Source organism: Urocitellus parryii, chromosome 9 (assembly GCF_045843805.1).
Source record: "Urocitellus parryii isolate mUroPar1 chromosome 9, mUroPar1.hap1, whole genome shotgun sequence".
NCBI classification, from domain to species: Eukaryota; Metazoa; Chordata; class Mammalia; order Rodentia; family Sciuridae; genus Urocitellus; species Urocitellus parryii.
In genome coordinates, this window is record NC_135539.1 from 142,176,925 (window position 1) to 142,195,685 (window position 18,761).

The 18,761-nt window shown below is 39.6% G+C and overlaps 2 protein-coding genes across 14 annotated transcripts in view; one reads left to right on the forward strand and one right to left on the reverse strand.

The window, feature by feature from the left end:
* Scyl3 (SCY1 like pseudokinase 3) overlaps window positions 1–1,809 on the forward strand; it is a 32,756-nt gene extending 30,947 nt beyond the window's left edge. For all 9 annotated transcript variants that reach the window (XM_026405234.2, XM_026405235.2, XM_026405236.2 and 6 more), the window contains 2 exons: window positions 577–1,208; window positions 1,682–1,809. In XM_026405234.2, the coding sequence (XP_026261019.2) occupies window positions 577–1,208; window positions 1,682–1,741 (692 nt within the window). In that variant the 3' untranslated portion in view covers window positions 1,742–1,809. The remainder of the gene's footprint in view (window positions 1–576; window positions 1,209–1,681) is intronic.
* A 632-nt stretch (window positions 1,810–2,441) lies between these two features.
* Window positions 2,442–18,761, reverse strand: part of Firrm (FIGNL1 interacting regulator of recombination and mitosis) — a 363,157-nt gene continuing 346,837 nt past the window's right edge. For all 5 annotated transcript variants that reach the window (XM_026405226.2, XM_026405225.2, XM_026405224.2 and 2 more), the window contains 14 exons: window positions 18,556–18,704; window positions 17,860–17,989; window positions 16,694–16,880; window positions 15,836–15,918; window positions 15,165–15,216; window positions 13,725–13,814; window positions 12,053–12,238; window positions 10,111–10,233; window positions 8,787–8,882; window positions 7,456–7,569; window positions 5,574–5,678; window positions 4,954–5,034; window positions 3,698–3,817; window positions 2,442–2,698 (listed from right to left, as the gene is read on the reverse strand). In XM_026405226.2, coding sequence (XP_026261011.2) covers window positions 2,501–2,698; window positions 3,698–3,817; window positions 4,954–5,034; window positions 5,574–5,678; window positions 7,456–7,569; window positions 8,787–8,882; window positions 10,111–10,233; window positions 12,053–12,238; window positions 13,725–13,814; window positions 15,165–15,216; window positions 15,836–15,918; window positions 16,694–16,880; window positions 17,860–17,989; window positions 18,556–18,704 — 1,714 coding nt within the window. In that variant the 3' untranslated portion in view covers window positions 2,442–2,500. The remainder of the gene's footprint in view (window positions 2,699–3,697; window positions 3,818–4,953; window positions 5,035–5,573; window positions 5,679–7,455; window positions 7,570–8,786; window positions 8,883–10,110; window positions 10,234–12,052; window positions 12,239–13,724; window positions 13,815–15,164; window positions 15,217–15,835; window positions 15,919–16,693; window positions 16,881–17,859; window positions 17,990–18,555; window positions 18,705–18,761) is intronic.

The window sequence follows — 18,761 nt, forward strand, 5'->3', positions numbered from 1 at the left end:
ATTCTTTTTTGTACCGTATGCTTTACTTGGGGATTTGATGCCTCAGTGCATCTTCCAAATTGTACCAAGAATGATGGCACCCAAAGATGTTGAGGGGCATGCTAAGAAAGGGTTCTGTGGTTAAAATGTTTGGGAAAATGGTAGCAGAGTTGACACATTGCCTACGGTTTCTCAGCACCCTAACTATACTTGTAAGTTAACATGTTAGGCAAACTTATTTGAGCACACTTTGTTCAAGGTGTATGTATTTACCATCTTGACTTGGCTTAGGGTATTTGTATACTTATTTATGGACAATTATGCCGATAAGCAAGCAGTATGTTTGGAATATTTCGTCCTAAATGTCTAGTTTGTTACACGACATGCTTCCATTGAATTAATAGTATGTAAGTACTGTACAGGAAGTGGGTAATTTGTATGGCATCTTTGGTGTTACTTGCTGCAGGATCTCTTGTTGGTTTGGTATGCATGGATAATTCCAAGTAATCAGAGCTATACCGTATCATGCTAATCCCACACCCCAACATATTGCCTGTTCTTACCATTTTGTGAGAATTCTTATACATATCCTCACAGGTGATCAGTTTTCTCAGTCTGTTAAATTTCCCATGAACGGAATCTCAGATGTCAAAAGTACTTCAGGAGACAGTGAAAATTTCCCATCACACCCTAAGAAATCTGAGGAGTGGCCTGACTGGAATGAACCTACGGAGCCTGAGAACCAAACCATGGGCACACAGATCTGGCCTCCAGAACCCTGTGATGCTGCTGCCGAGGAGCCCAGAAGTGGAGGGGCTGGAATAACCCTGGGAGCTGGGATCCCCGCTGCAGTACCTGTGACTTCAGGGGAGCAGACGCCCATCCCTGCTTCACTGCCCCTCACTGAGGAACCTACACCTTTGAAATCAAGCCCACCCCAAAAGACCAGTTTAGCACAGAGTGACCCGGACAAAATCAAGCCACCAAAAGTGCTGTCACAAGAAAGGCCCCTTAAACTTCCATCAGAACTTGGCTTAGGAGAAGAGTTTACAATCCAAGTGAAAAGGAAGCCAGCACAAGACCCTGAGTTGGACTGGTTTGCAGACATGATCCCAGAAATTAAGCCTTCATCCACGTTTCTTATTTTACCTGAACTGAGGACAGAAACGGATGATGTCTCGCCTGGGATGCAGTTTTCCTCAAAATTTGCTGCAGCAGAAATGAGTGAAGTGAGTAGTATTTTTTGGATTAAGCTGCTATTAATATTAAATCAAGGGTTTTCCCTCAGGTCCCAGTTCATAGTACCCAGCACGTTCTCCCAGTGAAAGGAAAGAAAGATTACTGTACATGGTGGTTAAAATGTTCAAGCTAAGCAAGTTGGTTCCTAGGAACAGCATTCTTTTTTCCCCAGGAGGAGGTGCCTGGGCACAGTCTTAGGCGGTCTGGTTGTCGCATGAATAACCTTGTTATTTGGAAAAAAGATTAAGCAAAAAGTAGTGTTACTACTGGATTATAGGGTTGTGAAAAGTTCTTCCAGGGCTGAGGTTCTTCCGTGCTGGAACCTAAGCAGTCTTGCTTTTCAGCTTTCACTTAGCATGAAGCACAATATTCTGGCATCAAAAACAAGTGCTGGGTCTTTAAAAAGTTTCCACATGTGGATATGATTTGTTCAGTGAGTTGCTGTTGGTGTGCTTTGTTGCAGGCAGAGGCTGAAGGCTGGGGAGAAGAAGGGGAGCTGAACTGGGAAGATAATAACTGGTGACAACGGGTATGAGCTGAACTTTAGGAGCAATGATTCCTTTAAAAAAAAAAAAATCAATACCTCAAAACCAGGCTGTGTGGACAAAGCCCTTTTGCAGCCTGTGCTTCCTATGCCAGGAGCTCTCTTCACAGTCTGTGCCAACTGACGTGAGACCAACCTCAAGTGCTGACTGGACGCGCGCCGAGTGGTTGGGAGGCTCAGCACAGGTTCCTGGGAGGAGGAGCCCGTGTGCATTTGACTGAGGCCAGTTTCCATGAAGAGCAAGCGGGCGAGGCCAGGCCAAGCGGACTGCCTCTTCCAGGACAGTCCTGGAAGTCAAGACGATAAATATAAAAACCCAAACTGGTTAGCTTAATTTTGTGCCATTTCTTGAACAGTGAGAAGAGTAGTCTATTATGAAAATACAACTTAAAAAAATTTAGCTATAAATTATAAATGATTTAAATCGCTACGGTCTCCTTAGGCAGCTTATTTATTTGTTTACAGTAGTCCTGAGTAAAAGGCCCTTTGTGGACCGGGGCAGTCACTGACTGTTCACGTGTATTACGTTGTACCAAAGTTCTTAATGAGAAATATCCCCCACAATCCTGTTCTCTACATGTCAATAAAGGCTATTTTCACTAGATTCACCTTTACAAAAGCTGTTTTATATGTACTAGAAAATGTACAAACATAATTAAATCAGTGTTTTCATTTACAAAATGTCCTGGGAATTGAGAGAGGATCAGGCTTGGTCCTGTCTCCCGAGGATGCAGATGTTCAAGTTTCACCCTGGAGCATGCGTTTCACCTTCTCGATCCTTTCTTGCAGTGTCTCCACTTCCACTAGAAGCCAGGCTGGAGCAGGAGCCTTCTGCAGCAGGGACTCTGTTGTCTGCAGGGCCCCTGCTGCTACTCGCAGTGCCTCTCTGTGCTCTTCTTCCAGGGGGACCTCCTGGCGGGCTCTTTTTGCACAAGGCTGGAAAAGGAGAGAAATGTGAGACCATAATGCCCATTCTAAAACCCCTCCTCGTCACTGATCACAAGGACAGGAGGGCCCTTCACCCCACCTGGTTATCTGGAATGCTACATGAAGATGCTTTGGTTTGTCACAGGATTCAAGATGTTAGTTACTACAAGTGTCCTGGTTTGTTGGGGGTGTACATGAGGATGCTGTCCCAAAGGGCTCCTGATGAGAAGTGCTGCCCAGATCAGTAATTCCAGCAAGTACTCTTTAGATACAGCCAAGTCTGTCTTAGGGTCCCCCCACCCCCACCAACACTTGTACTTAACTCGTTAAGAAAATGTCAGACTTCTACAGTATCACACATTGCACAGGGACAGGGATGAAGGGTGGGGCCAACAGCTTCCTGAGGAGTGTCACAATAAATACATAAGGGACCTATTTCTACAACTAACATAATTGTACTTCAGAGATTTTGTGAGTAAAACACTGATCCTATTATATAGTTTATCCTTCCAAATGTATTTATAGTGCCCCAAACAATATTTTGAATATCAACAGTAGTGTCAACTTTCTGCTTTTCAGTAGGTAAATGTGATTCTTAAGACACCCCCCAAAATTTAGAGACTGGTTTGATGAATGAGGCAGGGACTGTCTAAACACTTTAAAAGGCAAGTGGTTTCTTTTGTGGTTCAGCAACTACATTCTGTGTCCTGGGTACAGTTTTCGAACACCCCACCCCTGACCCCCATGGTCACTACCATTGAAAGGTGTGTTTGGTACGATGTTTAAGACGTCGTTTTCTCTAGCCTTCCTGTTCAGTGCGTTGGTGACCTTTCAGTCAGAATACATGAGACTTTCCAAAGAGCAACTACCATAAAACAGGAGAATTTTACATGTCTAGATCTGATTTGAAATTCAACATGAGGAAAAGCACTGAACCAAAACTACTTTGTTATATTAGTAAATAATAAGCACAGAGCTTCTTGGCGCACACTGGAAAGCAGCTCATACCTCTGAGGACGACCCTTTTGCTGCTTCTGCAGTCATGTTAGCAAAGGGTTCCCAGAAAATGTCTTTTTCCTGTTTCACACGTTCCACTTTGGCAGCTTCAGTTTCCTCCACAAACCTAGTCTGCCAAAGACCACGAAGAGCCAAGGAAACACCAACAGATTAGCATTCTCTACTAGACGGCAAACGGTGTAATATTCAGATGATGAAGAGATCAAGTCACTTAACCTGTGGGCTCATGGGGTGTGGCTAAAAACCCCTCTACAGTGTTTTCTCTGCCCTACAGCCTTCTTTCCAAGAAAAAACGGTGGTCTGCCAACCTTTACTTAAAAAATAAGCTAAGCAGGAGCAGACTGGCAAGAGAGATGTGTTCATGGACTTAAAGTACAGCTTAGATGTAACATAAGATAGGTGTCAAATGTGAGATACGTGAAGTTTGTCATACATGCAGGTAGGTGTACTTACGTATATTAAACATAGAGTCCGGTTTAACAATGGGCACAATATTAAAGTAAGTGCTTATGAATAATTTTTCTTGGATTTGTGACCTTAGAATTATTTCCATTAGTACTCCCAACTATCCTTTAAATTACAACTTGGTGATAGCACCATCTTGAAGTTTTCAAAGTATATACAAACATGGGATCCCTATGATTCAAAATTTTGGTTCTAAATGTAAAAATGCCTTAAATATAATGTCACTATCTTGGCCTCAATCATTGAACAAAAGCCTAAATTATACTTAAGCTACAATAACAGATCCTCAGAGCCTATATAATTAGCTGCATCTAATTATGATTAGTAACAGCAAAGGGACCCCCACGTGTCATCTTGCTGCCTGGACTATCAATGCCACTCTATCCCAAACTACAGAGGGACTTCAGGAGTTTCACTTCTCTCACTTGTAATATGTTCTCAATTGTTTTAAGTGCTTGGAACTGAAGTGTCTCGGAGTTCCCCCCCGACCCCCATATACTAAGACACTTTGGAGATGGGACCCAAGTCTAAAAACAAAATCCATTTATTTATATTTCATGTGAACTTTAAACACTATAGCCTGAAGTTAATTTTATGAAAAATTTTAAATGATTTTGTGTATGAAATAGTTTTATAGTATGGAGTTTTCCACTGTGGCACTCAAAAAGTATTAGATTTTGGAGTGTTTTGGATTAGGACTGCTCTGAGCATTTTGAAAAATTTAAGCTAAGTTGGTTATAATTACAGTTTCAGAAAAGAAAAGGTAATTCCATAATAAATACCTTCTCCAGAAAGGATACAACTTTGTTTCTAGTTTCTTCAGAACTTAGACACTGTGGAACTATTTCTTCATGATTTGTTCCCTATTAAAAGATTAATAAACAAGATCAATTTTAAGATTATTTCAACAACTTGCAAAGACAAATGAGTTGTAAGAGCTACCTTATTAAAACTCTAAGAAAACAGTGCTATGGGATATTCAAAGGCAGCGAGCTCACAGTCGGCTGTATTGCCGCAGTGCACGTCTAGTGTTGAGACTTCCCCTCTGCTCAGCCACCGGAGGAGAAGCAGCCCGGGGAGGAGTCACCTTCCCTAGGACCCAAACTAGCAGGTTTCGGTTCTTCAGCTCAGGATAGTTCAGGATGAGATGTACCATCATTCAACCCCAAAACACTGTCTGGAAGACAGTGTCCAAGTTAGTCAAGCCACTGTGAAGGCCTGTCCAGGGCTCGCTAATGATTTCAGAACCTCCCACTTCTCTAGGCCTTATCTGAGATTCTGTAGAGCACACGACTCATTTCCTCCAGCAGAAGTTTTACAACTAAGGTGCAGAAGCAGCTCTGTAAATAATTTTTGGACCTTCTTTGGTGATGACTGACAAGTCCGCGTTATAAGTAATTACCTCAGCAAACTGAGTAAAAGCCTCCAAGGTATGTTGCTCTAGCAGCCAGTTCCTGTCAGCTAGCAGTAAGCCAAGAATACAAGACAAGCTGGGCAGAATTTTGTCCTAAAAAGAGAACCAAACCTTATTAAGTACAGAAAAAGAAACTCAGTAACTGAGTACATTCAGATGCCCACAGTTGCCAGCCTTCTAGATCCCTGTCCTTCTGAAGGTGTGTGCCCAGGATGGCGGCTCACTGCACTCCTGCACTCAGTCCTTCCCATAGCGATAGCTTCCCATTTCGGATGGCTACAGGACCCAGAGCCTTTGCACTGCTTCCCTAACATGAGGCCTGCTCCCACCTGGAGGCCCACGCTTGCTGTTGCCAGTGCCCAAGACGACTCTCCCAGATGCTGTGTAGTGCCTCGCATACTTCCCTGTCACCCTCCCCCAGTGAGGACCCCTCTGACTCCCCTCAGATGGGGCCCCTGTCCCCCTTGCTTTGTTTTCCTTCACAGCATCACTTCTGTTTAACGTGCTGCCTGTCACGTCCTTGTCTGCTGCCTTGAGAGGCAGAGACTGGGGACTTGCCATTTACCAGTTCATTGTATCACCTGGGACTAAAACAGCACCCGAGGGCCGGGCTGCGGCTCATTGGCCAAGCGCTTGCCTGGCACGGTGAGGCACTGGGTTCAATCCTCAGCACCACATAAGAATAAATAAATAAAATAAAGGTATTATGTCCACCTACAACTAAAACATATTTTAAAAAAAAACCTGACGACAACCACTCATTCATTTTCTTAAATGAACAAATGAATCCATCTTATCTCATAGCTTTAAATGTCCCGTGTGCTCAGAAATCCTCAAAATTTCTTCAGGCCCTGGCCTCTCCCCAGAGAACGTATCAGGCATTGAAATTTCTGGTGATAAAACATTTGTTCCACAGGTTCTGGCCCATGCAGGGTTCACAGCTGTGCATGAATAGAGCAGCACTTTGGGATAAGCCAGCTCAAGTGCAAGTATCTTTGGATACTTTTGCCAAAAGAATTGGAAAGAAACTGTTAACATCTACACTTGTGACTACAATGACGTGATAGAAACAGATGGCATACTGAAGTTTATTTGTGAATAAACAAGAAGTCTTTAGAAATTAAAGTTTTGATGCCAAAGATTTTTAATTAACAGCATGCTTGGATTATAAAATAAAGGCCTTAATTTTGAGCTCTTTTTGTAGACTTTCTCTTGGAGGTAAGAATAAAAAAAAAGTCAATTACCTAAAATCGCTGGAATTTCAGCAATTTTAGTCATACAGGAATAAGAAAGGGAAAACTCTCCATTTATGAGGAGCTTCTTTTGCTTTAAGGTCTGCTTTAAAACTCAGTAGGCATGCATTGCCAGGCCACTGCAGATGACCTTGTAAGTGAGTAGTCACGAGTCAGCAGTAAGTGGGAAACATTTTCTATAAGTCTTTCAAAACTAACAGGTGCCCATTCATGAATACAAAGCCTAGAAAAATAACTTATATAAATGAAAATGTTTCTAATTACACTATTGGACAGAAGGCATGAAAAAGCTTTCTGCCTTCAGAAACTGTAGCTGAGCCCAACTGGTATGAGCATCTTCTATCTCAGACTACAGATGAACTATCTGTATGTCTACATATTTTTCTGAAAGAAAATGAGTTGTTTTGACAGTCACCTTCTATTAAGATAAATGTTTCTTTCCCCCTCTTCACTGCCAGTAATCCACAAAATTTCAGAAGTCAAAAGTCCTTCATCATTAAGTTCAGCAAAGTAGCAGGATACCTAATCAACGTAGCTCTCCTATCCACTAATAACAAGCTGCTGAGAGATTTTTTTTTTTTAATCAGTACAGGAACAACAGTTAACAATATTATTACCTGGACAGCTTGAGGTATAAAAAGTTTTCCTAGAGAAGACACAAAATCCAACATTGCCAAACGCACATGGTCAGGAGGCTCTGATTTAAGTAGGGAGGTCTGCAGAGTCACTACCTGTGGAAAGGAAAACCATAGCCGTGAGTGGGAGCAGCACTGTGCAGACAGGCGCCCACCTCAGACGTGGAGAGGCCATTTCAGGATCCTGGCCACACTCCTGCCTCCCAGCCTGGGGGCAATCTCCATGTTCCCAAAAAAGGCCACACACCAAACCTTAAAATTATTTTGTATTTTAAATTCTATTGAGAGAAGTTCACTATTTAAAGCCAAGACTTGCAAACTTTTTCTGTAAGTTAGGGCTAAACAGTTACTACTTTAGGTTTTGCAGATAACATAATTGATACCTGTATGAACAATTACATTGGAACCTTACAAGTTTTTTTGGATATTATTTAAAGATGGGCATACATTTTTAAGATTTTCAGTAATTTTTCAAAAAGAATATTAAAACTTTCAGAACCAGCAAATTCAAATTACGAACAATGTGTCAATAATTTTACTGTATTCTCATTTTACTTTAGAAATCCATGTGATAAAATAGTAAGAAGAGTACACCTACTAGTAAGTACCTAAGCTAATTTCTCTACGTACATGTCATTGACAAGAGGTGCTAAAAACAAAGCCACTGCTGGTTTCAGTTCTTTCTGTCCCACCCCACCACATTCAAAATGACATGTCATTTCTTCCATCATCTTCCTGAACAGGAAGAGTTACTTTGTAAATAGTTTTTGTTTCCCCCTGACCTGAGCTAAAGCTAACCCCTGACTTGGAGGACGGATCCTGTGCAGTATGGACTTGTTCCAAAGCCGCTAAATCGTTTCAGACAAGATGAAGGCATTCCCATCTCCCTCTGCCCAGTCTCTAAGGAAGGGCCCCCCGACAGTGGCCCAGGCTCTGAGCTCCCCACCAGACTGGACGCAGCAGCGCTCCTCTCCTTGGTCCGCAGCTGTGCGGGGTGCCTGGGAAGAGGCTGGGGTGTGGGGCTCAACATGGGAATTGACTCCCAGCCTCAGGGCTTATTTTGGGCAGTTAACAGCAACCACAAAAGTTCAGACTGCTCAGTAGTGAAAAAATGTTTCCCTTTTCCTGAGGTGACAGAGAACAGGGAGAAAAAGGCTGGGACAACTGGAGGAGGAAGGGTGAGACGTGCCTGATAAGAAGCCGGAGCCCAGACACTCATGTTCAGTTTAGCAAGGAAGGCGCGACACAAAGGCAATGAGCAGTAATGAGAAAGGACTTCCTTGGAAGTGACACTCCTTGGTCACTATTCTTACCTGACTTATGAGCTGAGGATCTAGAGTCTGAATGAAAAATCCCAACAGAGGGAGTAAAAGGCTGAATGTCTGCTGAACACAGGGCTGATCGATTACCTTAAATGAGAAAAGATGGTTTTAATGAAGATTTCACTATGTGTGTCATTGACAAGAGGTGCTAACAACAAAGCTTTTGCTTTCAGTTCTTTCAGTCCGACCCCACCCCATACAAAATGATGTCATCCCTTTCATCACTGTCCTAAACAGAAAGGTTAGTTTCTTAAACAGGAACGGCCCCTAACAGTAGCAACTTTTTATTGAGCACTTATTATACACCAGGCAACAGGCTTCGTGTTTTATGTTTATTACCTCACCTATGCCTCATGATACCTCCATAAGGAGAGTTTATCACCTTCATTTCACTATTAAACTGGGTCACAGAAAGTAAACAATTTGCTCAAGATCACCTGGCTAGGAAAAAAATCCATGATTCAATCCAAGATTCAAGTCTAAAGGAGATCTAATTACTTTTGTCTGCCACTGTAAACTCGTATGCTCCCTAGTCTTAAAATTCCATTTCTTCACAACTATTGTTTATGTCACACTATAATAAACTATATCCATCCCTAGCACAGAAAGGCCGAGTGAATATTTATTGAATGATGTGTGAGCATTGGAGGAAAGCATTGTTGAAGTTAAAAATGCTGTAGGAAGGTAATCTGACCACTGATGATGAAACAGGATCTGCAAAATCATTTCAGTTATTTCCCAGAACTATAAATGCTGACTGTTTCCATCAGCTGCTACAGATCACATATTTATTTCTACCTTTGACTACAAAAAAATAGAACATACTGAGATTTTTAAATTAAGAAACTTAAGTTTCCAACCATGTGTAGGAAGTTATCATTCTGATTTTGACTTGATGGCTTAATCTTTTGGCTTTGCTAGGAAAGAGGAATACAAAGTAGCCACGTGTGCTCTTCCACCATCAGGTCAGAGCACACTCCACGCCCAGAAGATCTTATGAGAGGCCCGAGAATCAGAGGCAGACTATGTCAGCCCAAGAGAAAACAGAAACCAATAGCGGAGAAAATTTTTAAAACAGGGTCCAACAAGCCATAAGAATAGATGGTCACTGTGACTTTACTAGATTGTTACCATAACTCTGTAACACTCTCTGAAAAAGAACTGCCTGAGTGTACATGTCAGTGCTTTTAGTTTGCATCACAAGTAGCTTCTCAAGAAATTAGACATATTTTACTTTCCAGGGAAATTTTCGTCCTGTTCACTTTTCAATATTTAAAATTTCTTCTTCCAGAAAATGATTATTTGCTTCACTTACCTGTTTAATGTTTAAAAAAGCCCAAAGCTGACTCCCAACTTCCATAATTGCAGTTTGTTGCCCAATATCCAAAGTCTCACCAGCAGAATTACATACAGCAAGCAAAGCAGAGAGGACTATGTTCTAAATTGAAGAGAACGACTCGAGTTCAGAAACCAGTTGGACTAAGGACCAGGAGCCCAATCTTTCCCATAGGATATGTGAGTTACTTAGAGCTCTTCACAGAAATCCACGCGGAGTGACGCCAAGAGCCAAATCCATCTTTCTAGTGATTTATTTAATACAAATAAGTTTTTATTAAAACTAACTTTCCTTATACACAGAAACATTTGGTTTTTATTTTTCTACATTTTTTTTTTTCCTTTCAGGCTGAAAACGTAACAACTTAAAACAGTACTATATTTTATGTAATTGTTTTTTACTTTTTTGGTACCAGGGATAAACGCAGGGGTGCTTAGCCATTGAGCTACATCCCCAGCCCTTTTTAAAATTTTTTACTTTGAGACAGGGTCTCACTAAGTTGCTGAGACTGGCTTTGAACTTGCAATCCTCCTTTTTCAGCCTCCCAAGCCACTGGGGTTACCAGGTGTGTGTGCACCCCTGTGCCCAGTTGAAGCTACTGTATTTTAATGAACAGGTTTGAGCAGTGGCCAGTGTGATCAGCCTAATTTAAATTACTGTGCATTCAGTAATCTTTACAGGTTACTAGATTTTTATTGTTCCTATTATTTTAAAATTGGAGATTTCTCAGCAACCCTACATTTAATAACCATATGTAGTACTTAGGAAGTATACTACTTGGAAGCTAAAACTTAAAAACTGTCTTTTCCAGACTCACTGTTGTCTACGGGTATATTCAAATCTCCTTCTAGACAGGATGGAGCTGTTGGTGGTGTGATGTGATGGGGGTAGGGGAGAAGGCCATATAAGAATCTAATAGTAACAATGATTTTTTAATACATTAAACAACCATACTTTATGTAATTACCATACAGCTCCTTATTTAATATTTTCCTACTTCCTTTTAAAAATAAACATGCTCAAAAACCTGCTGAACAAAAGTTTTGGTCATACTTTAAAGGATGATTTAATTTTAGAAAATTGGTGATTTTTCCTAATATAAAATAAAAGAACTTTTGTCTCTCTTAGAGAAAGTAGTGCACATTAAGAGACTCAGCCTCTGCCAGCCAAGCTAGCTGGGCACTATAAATTAGTTGCACATAAAATACAAAAATGTGACCCACTTCCTAACTAGGTATTTACAGTTTTTCTAAAACAAAGGCATGTAACAGCTTCCCTTGGATATATGTAAGTATCTTAAGTTATCATAATACTTAAGTACATTACACAGAATATCAGAACATTTACTGTCAACATGGAAGCCCATATCCTGAGAAAACCCTAAACTCTTCAAATTGTCTTTGAATGTCCTGCCGCTATCCTTCCTTGATTTTTCTCCAATTACCTTCTGCTACATATACCAAATCTAGTCAACTTGCTTTATCTTAGTTACGTATTTTCTACTCCTTACAGTACATGAGTCTCTTTTCCTATGCGAGTTAATATACTTTTTATCTTTATAAAAACTATAAAATATAGTTTTTATATTTTATAAGGAAACATTCTAAGTAGAAAGATCCATAAAGGCTCAGGGGGGTGTCATAAAATGGAAGTTGTATGTTGTTAAACCCATCTGTCTACTGCAGAGATATGTCAGCAAAAGTACCACAAATTAAGTATCGAGTTTCAACATGTCTTGAGTAACAAGGGAACACTGCCCCCAATATAATTTACACAATCCAGACGTTAAGCTTCTCAGAGATCCCTACCAACCTGAAAACCTTGCTGGGACCTAAAAGCAGAGTCTGTCTTCTTATCACCAATCTCAAGCAGAACTCAGTGAACAGCTGATGAATTAAGTGACTCATCAAAATCATCTTACCAGAGAGCTGAGCTCTCCCAGAGTGTGACTGCTGCCCAGCCACTTCTTGCACTCTGCAACGCCCACTGTGGCCACTTCACGCACAGCCTGTCTCCTCAGGTCAGTAGATAACGCCTGGAAGGAAATACACTGCCACACAGGCACATTTTCTGCTTCTTTTGGAGGAAATTTTTGGACAAACTCCACCTGAAATAAATCATTAAGGAAATCAGAGTAACATCAGACAATTGGATGATGAGATGCATGAGAACCAAGAATTAATTTCCAAATTTAATATATAAAAAAGCATTTTGGGCTGGGGATGTAGCTCAGTGGTGGAGTACTTGCCTAGCATGTATGAGGCCCTGAGGTCAATGCCCAGAACCACCACCAGAATTAAAAAAAAAAAAAAAAAAAAAGTAAATAAATAAATAAAATATAAAAATAAAAAAGCATTTTGACTGCACAGTAACATCACTAGGTATTGACCAACATCACCAAAATGAGCATGCATTTGTTTCCAAAATGAAAAAGTTAAATGAAGCATGACATAAATGCACTAAGAAATGTTAAATAGTATATTATTAGTCACATCAGATACTTTACCTTGTTCCTACCCATTAGATCTAGTAGTTTCCTAAATACTCCTCACCTTGTAAAGTCAAAGCAATATTCCAGTATAACCCACGCTGACTTAGCCAGCCCTTCCAGCTCGGTACTTTCTCAACTGACCACAATAAAGAATACAGAGAAGCACATGGGTCAGCATGCTGTGTTCCTCTTACAGGACATACCATACGGTTGCACAAGGCAAGCCACACATCAGGTCCATCCCACCACTGAGATGATAATTCAAAGAGGCATGGATTAACAAGAAGCAGTACTATTTTATTAAAATTCAGGAACCAACAGACTACACAAAAATGGGAAACATAGTTCTAAAAACAGTTAAAAATATCAGTTTGGGTGGAAAAAACAATGGTGCACTTAATTACTAAAGTGTAATTCAACTAGGAAATATATTAGTGTATTTTTTAAAGAAATGAAACAATTCAATTTATATTATCTAAAATGGACTTATTATAGGAAACTCTTCCTACATCAAAAACTTTTTAAAAATCCCCTAAGAGTCCCCAAATTTGATAGTGCCAGGCACAGTAGCACACGTGCCTCTAATACCAGCAACTCAGGAGGCTGAGGTAGAAGGATCCCAAGTCTGACACCAGCCTGGGCAACTTAGAGAGACCCTGTCTCCAAATAAAAAATAAAAACCCACATGGCTTCAGGGAAAGCAGAGAACTGTGCTGACTGGTGAAGGGGCTCCTGTGGGAGGGGAGCACCTCATGTGGCACAGTCTGTTTTCCTCGGTGGCAAAGGCTCACCATACTAGAAATTTTCCCTTAGATGCTCAACTTATTTACTATGAAAAAATAGAAAACATCATTCAGAACATAACATTCTAGCTCCTCAAAGTAAATTCAAAAGAACACAGGATATAGAGCCATTTCACTGCTAAAAGCAATAAGCAGTGCTAAAAAGCAATAAGCAAAGCCATCAGTTGGTTAAAAATTTATGATTAGAAAAAAACTAATGCTCAGATCATGCTGACACTTAAATTGTGAACAAAGGAAGGGAAGAGTGAACTTAGCACTCAGCAGCTGCCCAAAGAGGATGACAAAGATGGGGTCCTTGCCTGGTGGGGAGGGGCCATGAAGAAAAAGAGACGCTTCAACAGCACTGACAGGTTGATGAATTGATGGCATTCTCCAGGGCAGGATTTTATCTGGAAAAAGGCAGGAGGGAGAGAAGAGGCTGATTTAAAAGCAGACTTGTAGAAACTTTTTAAGATCTAAGGTACCAGGAAAGCTTTTATTAAAGGAAACCTGACATATGAAAATCAACTGACAGGGCTCGCTATTGTAGCTCAGTGGTGAAATGCCTGCCTAGCATGTGTGGGGCACTGGGTTCGATCCTCGGCACCACATAAAAAGTAAATAAATAAAGATATTGCGTATCCATTTACAACTAAAAATATATTTTAAAAAATAAATAAAGGTATTGGTCCATTAACAACAACAAAAACAAAAAAAATCAACTGAAAAAAATCAGTATGTTTTGTGTAGGATATGTGAGAGGTTTAGTATAGTAAGATCTAGACTATCAGCCACAGAGACATACCTGTTGGCCATTATGCATGTTCAGACTTCACTGGATTTAGTCTGCAGAATCCTTAAAAGGTAAACCAAGAGCTAGGTGCACTGGGGCACATCTGTAATCTCAGTGACTGGAGGGCTAAGGCATTTGAAGCCAGCAAGACCCTGTCTCAAAATGGAAAATATAAAGGGTTGGGGGGTGTAGCTCAGTGGTAGAGTGCCCCTCGTTTCAATCCCTAGTACCAAAAACAACAACAATAACAAAAAAAAAAAACCAAGAAATATAACACAATCATTCTACAAAGAAACAAAACAAAAGGTGGATGATGGGTTCACATAAGATCTCTATCAAATGCCAAAGGAAAAAATACAACAAAAAGATCATAAGGCCATAGTCATCTCACATGGAACACATCAAACACCTCAATTTAAAAGCAAAAAACTGTCGACATTAAAAAGGTTAAAAGAATCACTATTAAATCATTTTCTCTGTATACCCACTGACAAAATAGGACTTCTTCTCCTGAAGCATTGATTACTGTCAAACAGCCCCTCTCTCAAAGCATGCTGGCTGAGAGAAGTACAACAAGATCAAGAGTCAGTGACATCATACAGAAAAGACAGAAGGGAGAACTCCTGGCCAACAATGTTACAACCAACACTTATTTTCTATTTTGAATTCAACTTAAAATTTATTTTTAAAAAATTTATTCGCACTTAATCTTATCTTTCTTTCCTAGAACAATTAGTGGAACTGAATTTAAAATTTCGAAAAAAAGAAAATTTCCCTAGTTTTATGCAAATTACACTAATAAATAGTATGTTGTTATAACATCTTTCTCAATTCACCAGCATTAATGCAGAGCAAAGAAACTGTCAAGACAATTTCACTACCAGACTGTTTTTCCTTATGCTATTCACATTCTTCAACAATGTCATATCCTCAGAGAAAACATATGCAAAGTGGATGTCTCACTCACTAGATGAGCCACAATGGTGACATGGTATGCACAGAGCTCTGCAGTCCCGTATCTGCAATACAAAACAGAAGGCTGTCATTTTTCAATTACTCAGAAAAGGAAGGAGATAAACTTTCAAAAAGCACTAAATACTATGATGAGGACATCAAAACTATTTAAAGGTTGAATATACCTCATCCATGTTAGGACCAGAAGTGTTTCACTCAGGATTTTTAGTATTTACTTAGTCAAAATGAGATATTTTAGGGGTGGGACCGAAGTCTAAACAATAAGCTCATTATGTTTCATATACTCCTAGTGTGGAGGTAAAGTTATGCCATATTTTAAATAATCTTGTACATAAAACAAGGTTTCATGGTATGGCATTTTCCACTTGAGACATCATGACAGTGCTCAAAGTTTCACTGATTCAGGAGTGCTCATCCCATTTTTCTGGCTAAAGAACATCACAAAATTACTACTAAATGCTTATCTATGGGCTTGTATCAAAGAAAGAAAAGAGGAAACTTGCTTCCTATAATTTAGTGCTGTGATATCAAGTCAAACCATTTTGAGGTGCTATTAATGGACTACTACTACAGTTTTTCTATAACGTCACAATTATAGAATCATTTATTGTCAGTCACTACTAAAAAAAAACCCCAAACACCAAAATGCTAAGTATTCTGTACCGAGCAAGGAAGCACCATGCATCCATTGCCAACAAGGAGGTGATCAAATTAGCACTAAGCACAGCATTCAACAGAGCAGCATCCTAATGGAAAACAAAAAGTTAGCTCATAAATATACTAAAGTGCATGATAAATTATCATTAACATTACATTTCTCCACAAGAAATCATTATCGGAATATAGTAATAGATTCTCAATGACAATGTTTTAATTTCTAATATCACAAAGAACCTATGATGACATTCCCTCAGCATTTAATAAGCACCAAATATATGTTAATCATTGGGTCAGGCCACAGAGAATCAAAACTGGTTTTACATGTGGTATTTCAATCATTAGGACCCACAAGAATTCTTTAAGTAGCCTGAAATCTTTAAAGCAATGGAAATAAAATATATGCTTAGTTTTTTTCCTACCTTTAACTACTCATACAAAATATTTAATATATGATAGCTGTACCCACTGTATAATATCTTAACTAATTGTGATCCTTCATTAAATTATAGGAATTTAGAATTTAAAAGTCTCTCTTCTAATCCAATTCTATGAAAAATAAAAAACATGCACATTATGTCTAAGGTCTATTTACTTCTTTTATGAAATTAAGTAAAATTCTATACAAGTTCTCCTCTACTCACAATGTTTTATCATACTTTCCACTCAAAATGTTTCCCAAGTATTTCAGCTATTTAATCTAAAATCTATAGGAATCGAGGATTACATTCCAAGACAACCAAGTTAAAGGATAAAATATGCAGTTGAGGGAATAATCATTAACTTTCTTCTACACTTGAATCACAATTTCAGTGAAAAGAGCAGAAGTGTAACTTTACTTGTCCCAGCAAGCAACATGCTCACCAGCTCAGGAAACAATGAGGGATGAAAGGAAGCAATGAAGGCACACAGATGAACACAAACATGCTGGTACAAGGTGACTGCCACCTCGGGTTTCCCTTTTCTCTGCACTCCCTGCAAATGAACAGGTAGAGAGAGTTCACCAGAACACTGCTCGAAACTGTGGAAAATGGCCTTGAGTAGAGATCTCCTGCAGGGAAGTCAGAACATTGAACCCAATATTAATAGCACTTATTATTTAGCAGGTAAAATAATAATATATCACAGGGAAGGTTATTTTAGCAAGGCAAGATCTCAAGAGATACAATCAGTAATAGCTGCTAATATATGTGAACATGCACACATGAAATATATTCACTGTTAGAATAAGTTACAAAAGGGAGAAGAATTTTCTTGGACATGATTTTCATCATTCACCAACTTGTTTATCATGCACTGAGTTATACAAAGTCAAAGTTCCTCAGGGAACTAGAAAGAAAGCCAAATTAACTATTATAGATTTAAGAAAGAAAACAATATTATATATAATTCAGGGAGGAGCCATTTTAAGATAGAAATGGTGGAGGAAACTTTCATAAAGGATTTAAATAGCAAATTAAAAATAGGTAAAATATAAATAGGTAAAGACAACGAAGCATGTATAAAAAGGCAGACACAGCTCACCACTTTGATGTGTGTGTTAGAAAGAAGGAGAGGATGAAGAGAAAAAGCAGAGGATGGCTTTGAAGACAAAACTGAGAAGTTTTGAGCAGGAGAAAAGAAAGTTCAGAAGGGGCTGGAGAAAGGGGTACAGAACTGGTGCATAACAATAACCCAGGGAGCAAGGCACTTTGGCCTGGACCACTGTGTTTGTGGGAGGCGGAGGACACTGCAGTTCCCAGGAACTACCTGGGAGTGCCCCTCATTGGGCTCATTTTATATGCCCCTGTTTGCATCTACTCTACTACAGTCAGTGTTCATGGCCACTGGTCAGAAACCAAAATATTTTTAGTATCTGTTACAGATAGATATACTTTATAGCTATTTTTATAAAGTAGTTTTTCTACATAGTGACTATTAACTAGAATATCTGACATAGAAAATATTTAATTTTAAGACCATTCCATACAGTAAGGTATTCTAAACTAAGAGTAATAGACAGGACTGGACAGGAACAACACATTTGCTACCTGGCTGCAGCTTCTGGGACCTGGCCTTCTGTGCACCACAGGGCCTGCACGTCTTCAGGCTGAGAGGGCAGCTTCTCCATGACAACCACCAGGAGTAGGCACTGTGGGAGCTGGAGCTCACAGGGCAAGTCTTCCAGGTGTGGAACCAAGTTACACATTAAGATCCAACAAATTGCTAACAGCATGCCCAAAATATTTTCAGCAGAAATTTGATTGTGTTACATAAAGAAATTAGAGGCATGATATTTTTAAATGAGAAATGTTCAATAAAAGTAGAGGGAATTTTTTTTAGTTGTAGATGGACACACAATATCTTTTTTATTTTTATGTGGTGCTGAGGATCTAATCCAGTGCCTCACACATGCGAGACAAGTGCTTTACCACTGAGCTACAGTCCCAGCCCCAGCAGAGGGAATTGTTTTTAAAAAAAATTTTTTTTAAGTTGTAGTTGGACACAATACCTTTATTTTATTTATTTATTTTTTATGTGGTGCTGAGGATTGAACCCAGCACCTCACATGTGCTAGGTGAGCACTCTACCTCTGAGCCACAACCCCAGCACCCCCAGTAAAAGGAATTTTAAATAAATAATTTTTGAATTTTATGAAAGAGGGACTACACGAGGGGAAATACCCATATCTAATATGTCATAATTAACAGGAGATGACTTAACATTAAATCTGCTTTGTAGCTTACCTGATTTATTGTCCAAAACTGCCTGTGCGAAAGGCTGGGCCGTGATCAGCTGACTCACCAGTGTATCCAGGGTCACCAGGAAAGCCCCAGCTATTTCTTCCTGCTGTGCTTTGGAGATGCTGGCTGCATACAGGCTTGGAGGGAACTTGCTGGAAAGAACACAGCTCATTAGCAGCTACCTTCTCAATTCAGACAAAAGTAAGTAC